This window comes from Ambystoma mexicanum, chromosome 10 (assembly GCF_040938575.1).
Source record: "Ambystoma mexicanum isolate Mex_15411 chromosome 10, UKY_AmexF1_1, whole genome shotgun sequence".
Lineage (NCBI taxonomy): Eukaryota > Metazoa > Chordata > Amphibia > Caudata > Ambystomatidae > Ambystoma > Ambystoma mexicanum.
The window spans coordinates 879,759,970-879,769,099 of record NC_090932.1 but is presented as its reverse complement, the minus strand read 5'-3'; the positions used below and the strand labels follow the sequence as shown (position 1 = coordinate 879,769,099).

The 9,130-nt window shown below is 43.5% G+C and overlaps 1 protein-coding gene across 1 annotated transcript in view; it reads right to left on the bottom strand.

Moving 5' to 3' along the window:
* Positions 1–3,835: 3,835 nt before the first annotated feature.
* BDH1 (3-hydroxybutyrate dehydrogenase 1) overlaps positions 3,836–9,130 on the bottom strand; it is a gene marked incomplete at its 5' end in the record, with an annotated part of 252,875 nt that continues 247,580 nt past the window's right edge. The window contains one exon of the mRNA XM_069620231.1: positions 3,836–8,269. Within this exon, the coding sequence (XP_069476332.1) occupies positions 7,800–8,269 (470 nt within the window). The remainder of the gene's footprint in view (positions 8,270–9,130) is intronic.

The following is a 9,130-nucleotide window of genomic DNA, read 5'->3' as shown; positions in this document are numbered from 1 at the left end:
GAGATTCACGAAGCAACACGTTCGCGGAAAAAACGGAACTGAGGCTACGGGCGTCGTGCGTCCTACTTATCACATCGGATGACGTCGGAGGAGGCCCTCGACGACGGCGCATCGACGTCATTGACGCAGGACGCAGACGCCGAAAAAAGTTTCCTAAGCAGCACAGCTGTGGTGATTACATGTCATAGATATGGAATACGTCGGAGGACCCAATCCCCTCGAAAAGCGGTTTTACTGGAGCACAGTAAGGGCTGTACTCCCACTCCCACTCCACACTTACCTTGTCAGTCACTGCTGGTTTACTGCGGCAGGTGCCCCAGGTGAACACGGAGTGGAGCTGCCCTTTGCTTTGTGGCCCTTAGCTAATGGCTGCCTGGGCAAGGATGCCCTAGCTCTACCAGTTAAGAAGGGCTTCCTGGATGAGGATCAATCAAAGGGAGGGAGGGGAAGAGGCTGCAGAGCGGGCAGCAAAGGAGAGGGGAATCAAATTCCAAGATAAAAATGCCTTACAGCAAAATGGAGGTCGCAGGGCCTTTTCTAGGTTAACAACTCACCTGCTTCTTTGGCTGCACCCTCGATGCAGGCGCTAAAGAGGTCGAGGTGCTGGGAATATGCACTAAATACAGCGCTTCCTGTATGAACAGGGCCATTCACAGGGAGGGATGGAGGGCGGCGGGATGGGTGGAGTGGGGAGGTAGGGGAAGGGGCTGCAGCACAGGCAGTTAAGGTTGTGGAGAGGGGATCAAATCATAAGGTGTAATGCCCTTTGGGCAAAATGGGGGTCGCAGGGCCTCGTTAGGTTAACAAACATTGCAACACAATATGTGACCTCATGAATTTTGGTTGATTCACAGTGCTATTCGATACACTTTATACAGACCTAACCTTTTCATTGGTCGAAAATAGCCATTATACTGTCCCAAAACAAACATGTTTCTGTCCATAATACTCAGTGTGGGATATTACTCAGGGGTACATTCATAGTGCATCTCCAAGAAGAAGAACCTAATTTTCTTGAGTGGTTCATCTCTCTTTTCAATCCATTGTTACATACTCAATAGGCCACACTTCCGATCCTAACAATCAATCAGACCATAAACTAGGCTTCTGGTCACGCCACAAAGTTCTCAATTAATTGATTCTTGGTATGGGGAACTCCAAATTCATTGGTACACGCCTCAAATGTGTGAACCTCTTGGGCCTTTTGACTTTAGAGCAACACAACATTGTGATTTCACTGCTGAAATCACGATGGGCGAGAGTTATCGTGTCAGCTGCTAAAAGCATGGACCTCTTTCCAACAAAACAAGTTGTATGTTGTGTACGACTACGGGGGTTTGGCTCTGTGGTTTACGCCTGGAGTTCCACTCTGATTGGGGATGTTGCAGTGCTGTAAACTCAGAAGACCCAAGAAGTTCACACGTTTGAGGCATGTATCCATTATGAAGCAGTTTGTGAAATGTTATATATTGTATTTGTTTGGGTGTTCTGTGCAGCGCTTCATTTTGCATTGCACCCTCTGCAATGCAAATTGTAGCCTTTTAAACGTTGTTAAGATGAATGTTCATGTCTCATGTTGATAAACAGCATAATTTGATTGACGTGTTGGGTAGTCTGCAGTTTGAAGGAGAGAACCATAAGCGTTTTTTCAGGTTGGATGCCCCAATCCTCAGTCAAAGATGTAGGTGAAGTTTGGATCCGCCTAATTTTGGGGGAAAAAACTGCTTCAGTTCCCCATGCCTGCAGATACTCAGCAGTTATACCGTTGCCAGTCCGAGCAAACAGTGTTAAAGTATAAACATTTAGGATGTTAAGTATTGGGTGTAGATGAGTTGGCTGCACTGAAATAAAAACGTTGCCAAATACTGAAATTACAATAGAGGTGAGTAGAGGTAGAAAGAGCAAGAAAGTTAAGGTGTAGGTTTAGGTGAAATCACGTTGAGGTCGTGGGTAGATGGCAGATGGGTTGATATTGTCAGGGTTCAAAATAGAGTTACCAGAGCCGCTAACAGTTACGTAGGGCCAATGTTGGAGAAAAAGGCACATGCAGGCCAACAATAACCAAAATGCAGTTTGCAGTCAGGAACACAAGACAGGAATAATCGTAGAAGGGAGGGGGAATCTGGAATAGTGGCTAGTAGTTGAAGACAACCATGGCAGCTAGTCAGATGGTCTACCTGACAGAATCCATATAGTAGTGGACCTTATAAGCATGGTGGGAGGTCAGGACCAACAGACAAAACCAAGCAAACTGCAAAACGTGGCTGCAGTGTCAGGGCCCACTTAAATGGTGGAGGGCAGACCAAACAGTAGTGGAGGGGGAGCTGAGGCTCTGGCGTATATGTGCTGGAGGGAATAGTGTTATTGGTGTCAGTGATCCATGGGAAAGATGATGGCCTTCTGCGTCTTGACCTCTTATCCTGGATGTATTCCATGCACTGCCATAAACAATTTGGGCCACAGTAGTTTGCATTCTAAGATACGTCCTTACGGAGTGCGTCTCGAGTCCCTTGTGGACTATGTTCCAATCATATATTTATGTACATTGAATTTACTTATCCTTACCCCTCTTTTTCTAGCAGCATAGACAAGCTAAGAAATGATGGAATGCTGCACCAGGGGAAAACCAGTTAAAGCTCCAAGAGTCAAGAAACATTTGCTAAAACATTTCCATTTATTTATTTTAATGATCTCTGTTGGAGCACCCCAATTTGGAATGGGATATGTGCAACCATATGCCTCATGCCCGCCATGACTAGAGGTACAAGAGCCTCTTCACAAACACAGCCCAATAAGGGCATGGACACCATTTAAGGTTGATTATTATTCATTGAAGGTAGGTTGTGTAGCGGTTTCGATGAGACGTCTCCTTTGGTGACTAGGTGGGACTGATTTACACGTGGATGGTTCAAAGTGGAATTTAAAGTCTTAAAATCACACATTTAACGGTGTAAAGAAAAACCATGCATAAATAAAACGAGAATAAGCACATAAAACAAGTCCTCCAACCAACATTACATGGGAAAAGTCACAGCGGATAACATCAGTGTGCATGTTAGAGCAGGGAGCAGAACATATCAGACACCAGGAGCTGCAAAATAGTTAGTAGTCCCCTGCAATGCAGTGTTGGATGAAGCACCCTTGGCATAGAGGCATGTAGTCCCTCTGAGGACCTTCCGTTGAGAGCACCACCATTTGGTGCAGCCTACCAGAAGCTGAAGCTATAGTAGCATTGTTACCTGCAATGCTTTATGGGCCATGGTGGCTAGCTTGTACTTAACACAGAAGACTATCGACAGCCAGTTCCAATCGCTCAAAGTGGGGGGATGATATGCTCGAAGCACAGTGTCTCACCAGGTGCAGCTCTGTACCTAGAAACGTAGGGAGCTTGAATACTGTTATAACCCCAAAGGATTGACATAAAACCATGGACCACCGATTCCGCGCTGTCTATTGACAAGAGGGGGTGCAGATCAGCAGCCTTTACTACTGGGAAACTTGTGCAAGCATGCTAAGGTTGTGGTCAAAGAGGAAGTTGAGGTTTTATACTTCGGCAATGGGCATAGGCTGGACCTCATGATCCATAAGCAACTCTCACCGTCATTGTGTCCGTCTTGTATTGTTTCAGCTACAGCCAATTTACCTCCATCCAAATGGTGATGTGGTTCAACCAGATTGTCATCGACTCAGTCGTTGGCCGTATCTGGCACAAAAAGGGTGGAAATGAAGTCCTATTCGTGGAGACATATGAACTAAGCGATGACGTGTGTGCCAAGTGATGTTTTCATATAGCCTCAATTAGCTCAGCACACAACAAAAAATAAATAAACCAGTATTTATGAAATTAATTTTTAATTGGAGGCATGATTTCCAGTTTCCAAAATAATGGAAAGGGTTACATATTGAGCAGGAAACAAACAGGAACTCTTTCAGAGAGCCATAAAACAACAGCAATTGTGCTTAAATAGCTACAGTATGGCATGCTCTTTGTTTACAAGTCTCTTAGCATATCAGAATGTCTGTCCCGAGTTATTATGCGGTTTTCCATTGCAATTATAAAAGAATTGCTATAATTAATTATCATTTGCAGTGTACCATCCCATTAGTGCTATGCGATGTATTAATCAAACTCATTCATTTGTGTATCATCCTATTTTTTAATTAAATTAAAAGAAACTTCAAAAATCTCATGGCCTGCAAAATGTGAAAGAGGCTGTACTGAGCTACATTAGACCCTTGTTTCCCAGACCTTAAATGTATGCACCCAGCCAGTGCTATAGCTTGCTTTTTGTTGGAACGAATGCGATTTCGAGAGTTTGACCTTTTTCACTATTCATTTCAATGTTAATCATGATTAATTCTCTTCACAGCGGTTGCATGAACTTCAAGTGCCGCATAGCCCTGGAGTCGAACAAATACATTCTGATTATAGCCTCGCCTCATCGCCAAGGTATTAAAACGCAGGGATGCGGGCTTTACTCGGGAAAAATCAGCGGGGGAAATAAACTGTGGTGCCATTATGCAAAAGAAATGAGTGGTTGATATGTGCAGCGTGCAGACACGCATGAATACAGTTTCCAAGCAAATATCTTAACATTTGAGTGAGAAATGCCTGGCTGCAAAGCCTGCAATTGAACAAGCAAACCCATCAATGTGTAATCTTTATAATAAACCCGTCCCGGAATGTTGAGGCTGCAAATCCAGCTCCCCCAAATGCCAAGAAAAGGCAACAGATGGCCGGTTGCCGATTTCACGCAGCACTCCCTCAAGAAATGAGGTACTCTTCCCCTCCTCCCTGCTAACACCACAATATAAGAATGATCGACAGCTGGAAACGAGGGATCCAAAAGTGGTGGTACTTCCAAATTTAGAATGAAAGGAATTGGTCACACTAGAATTCCGAGACTAACAGAGCAGATATAAAGAAGAGAAACATGTTGATTCTACGACGGAGGTTCCTATGGGCTCTTGGCCACTTGTGCGCATCTTTGTCTTTTTGTAATACGTTCTCCCAACTAATCAGTGATCGAAGTGAGCCAACTGTTGAGAGTCGTATTCCACAACTTTTATTTTTTTTCTATTTTACCATCCCTCTACTTTTTACGACCACACACACCATTCTATATAGAGGATTTGTCCGTTCTTCCTTGTGCAAGTGTAAAGTTGAAATAGGAGCCTTAGTTACTAGTCACGTAAATTATTGCAATGCCCCAGTCCGCACTCTGCTTCCGCCTACCTTCTCCCCTGCCAAGACCACAGTTCCACTACTTTTTTCGGTACACTTCTACCACGGCTACTAATTCTTCTTAGGCAGCAGGAAATCAACTGTGAATGCCCTTGGTAGCATTGACAGGAAGTTTGTGACTGATGATAAACCAACACAATTGTTGGCCATGCTCCAAAGCGCCAAACCTGTCCGACTCCTTAGCAGCAATATGGCTGAGACTCAAACCTGAAATCACATTCCAAAAGACAGAATAACCGCACTGAAGGGATCGCCAGATCCTCTTAATCGCTTGGGGCTAAAAGGAAGGGACTTAACAGGGAAAAAGATGCCCTCCAACAAAACCCTCTAACCCTCCCCCCCCCCACCCCTTGTCTTGCGCATCAAAAGAAAACCTCTAGGTACATCAGGAACATACAAGGTCATAGGAGCAATCATTGTTGCTCCAGTATTGAGATCTATACAAAAGTCTGGTGTATATCGTATCAATTGAGCAAAGGTTGATTACAACATTATTTCCCAAGAGCAATGAGAATTCCAACCTGAAAAACATGACGCACAGAGGTCTTAAAAAGACATTGTGAAGGGGTGTCATAGAACATGATCAATCTAAACACAGCCAGATTATCTAGACATACTGGATGATGAACGCCATTTGAAGGTTACTTTTTTCGAACAAGATGTGTTGACATTACATTCATATGTGTCCCACTGGCCACTGCCCCTCTTCCCTCTTTGGGGCCAGGAATATATTGCTACGGTGGTCTTGACCCCATTGTGGTCAAGAAGTTGTTCCCCTAGGTCACTTAGCCTCAGATTTGCATAAATGGATGAGTGGTTTCTGAAACAGAATGATGTCATTACCCCAAAACAGGAAGTGGGTTTAATCAGCTATGCCCAAGACCCATCAGATATCTTCTTCCATGTGGAGAGGACAACAAGGAAAGAACCTCACCTAAGAGCATTTTGTCGGTTTATTAGCAACTGCGTGCATGTGTGAGGGGCAAGAAATGTACATCCATTGCACCACCGTTTAGCAGCAAGAGGGCTTTCAGCTCAAACTATGGCACCCTTTATTAAAGCAGGTGCTGCGAGGAAGTGATCGTGCACCTCCTAGGCAACAGATGGATAGCTCACGACATGGATGCCCATGCCCTGGGCAGGAGAGGGATTCATCAAGCAAAGCTAACCCAGAGGTACCCACATAACAGTGCTTTCTATTTGTACTTGTAATCAAAGAGCATGACAAAGAACCCTTACTGCCTGAGCTTGCAAACCATCAACTTTACACATGTAGGGCAGCAGGCAACAGAGTTCAGTGTACAAGCGAAAGGGGCACTTCAGTCCCACTGTGTTAATTGTGAGGTTGGCTTTCCCATGGCTGTAAACAAGACTTCCCCTGGTAATTCATTCGATATACGCCACAGATGTCACCAAGTTGAATTAACTTTGACATCAGATCTTTGTCCTGATTTCCAATACTAACCTCTACGTGACAGCTCTGTATCCTCCTCAAATCTCAATCCACCAAATTCTTTTAAAAAAGTGCCACAGTCAACACTATTGCATTATTTCCTAAACCATAGACCTATCCTATAATACAAACAATCGAGCTTGGTTGCAATTGGTCTTGGCATTTACATAAAAGTGGGCAGACTATCTTATCGAACAATACATTATTACAACTGACATGCAGATCTGTAGTCCGAATGGGTATTGATGGACGTTTTTGTTTGCATTTTCCTTGAAACCGATGACATCTATTGCTAGGTTTCAAAGTATACTTAACCCATTTAGCTTTACAAGTACAATTCGAAAGGCCCCATACAGAAACCTATAAACACTGAGGTCGATTGTCACCATTTATAAACAGGCACTGAAGATGTGGCCATTCAGAAAGTCGCTGAGGATTTGGCCAGTGAGAAATAGCCACTCAAGATACGGCCATTCAGAAAAGGATTTGTTGAAGATTTGGCCAATTAGAAAGAGTTGCTGAAGATGTGACCATTCAGAAAGGGTTGCTGATATTGATATTGCCAATCAGAAAGGCTCATGGGAGATGTTTCAGCACACCAAAGTATTTGTTGGACAGTGTTAAGACTATATTTTTCAGCGGCACAAGCAAAAAGGTCTCAGAAGCCGGTGTAATTGTAACAGTATAAGGAGTGAGGTGTACAGGGACTAATATAATGCACCAAAGTATGGCTGATCTCACATGTGCCAACAGTTATAAAATACATTAGCTAATGCCTGCAAATTAGCCATCATTTCCGCTGAGTAACTGTTTCAACACAGAAACATTATCATGAGCTACAAAAGTTGAGGTCCGTCTTTTCACCTATAAAAAGATTGCTTAAAATTGTGCTACAGATGTGGTTCTTTCAAGGCACACTTGAATTGCCCTAAGCAGTGAGATATTTACTTAAAGAAAAAAAAACTCCTTCAATTACATGATTTTAACAAAAAACAATTAACAGAGATGTAATAATCACATAGGTGAAAACTGGCCGTTTTAGAGGAATCTGGCCTAGAGATTCATTACTGATGTCTGTCGACCAATGAATGCCCATTGTCACTAATAAACGTAAATTCTATCAGAAATTGCACCAGGCATGTGCGTCATGACCTGCATCCGGAGCCACCAGTAATAATCCATTGGGTGATAACGGGTATGTGGGGAGGAAGAAGTTAATGCATGAGTGATATCATTGATTACAGGTGATGTGTCAGTGGAGCCACTGTTACAGTAGGTTTCCATTTTGGCAATCTTTTCGTCAAAGTATTTGCGTCCATAATCTTGGCGTACAACTTCCGGAAGCTCGTCCCACATCTTGTCTGCGATGGCTTTGATCCGCTCTGGGCTGTACAGGCTTGTGGCAGCTATGAAGTTACCTGGCTCCACAATGCTGACGTTGACGCCCCGGGAGTGCATCTCATATCGTAGGCAATCTGAGAAGGCTTCCACCCCAAATTTGGTGATGCAGTAAGGGGAGCGTGCTGGATTGGCCATTCGACCCAGCATGCTGCTAATGTTGACTACACGACCTAGGAGGATAGAAAAAGAAAAACATAAGATTTCGAGGGTACCATGTCATTAAGGGATAACCTGACGGTTCTTGGGTCAAATTCTTGCAGTAATAGAAAGCTACTGGCTAAATGAAAAATTCTCCATTGGTTTTGGTGAGCCGATAATTCCACATCACGGGGACACGATTTTTGCAGTCCCATCTTTTAATTTGACAAGTTAAAGCATTCCGAGAGTTGTAACATTGGTAAACTTCCACTGAAGAAACAGGGTGTGAGCAAATTATACTAATTATTGGAAAATGAAGTCCAAGGTGCACAAAGGGCTTTTCTGGTAACATGCAGTCCTCTGATGACCCTACCATAAGCCACAGATCGTTTCAGCAGATCGGCACGCTCTTGTGGAAATCTTTCAAGGGAACTGCAACTAACCAGCTATACTTTGCTTTGAAAGACAATAGTTTGAATGCTGGCTCTTCGCTTAGAGATTTCATGGCTTATAATTCCTATTGGATCAGATGTCTGTGTGAAACTAGATTCTAAGCACCCTAGCTATGAGACTGAGTAGTTTATTAATTTGATAGCTGATAGTAAATCTATAGAGCACAAACGGTTTAATTGGGATTAACACACCGCTTTAATATTTTAAATCACAACTAGGTATAGTACCATTTAACCCCTTACTCTAATTGGGTATATTCACTGCCTCTAGGTTTGTCCATTTCCACTAGTAGCTGTTGCTGGAGAGAAGAGGGGAAATGTTGCCCATCTTCCCCATTTGTGCGGCGACATCATTTACCTTCCATTGGTCAGCTATTTACTGCAGTGAGATTCCTCACTTCAGGGGATATTGCTTTGCTGGCGGGAGTTCTGCAAACTGGG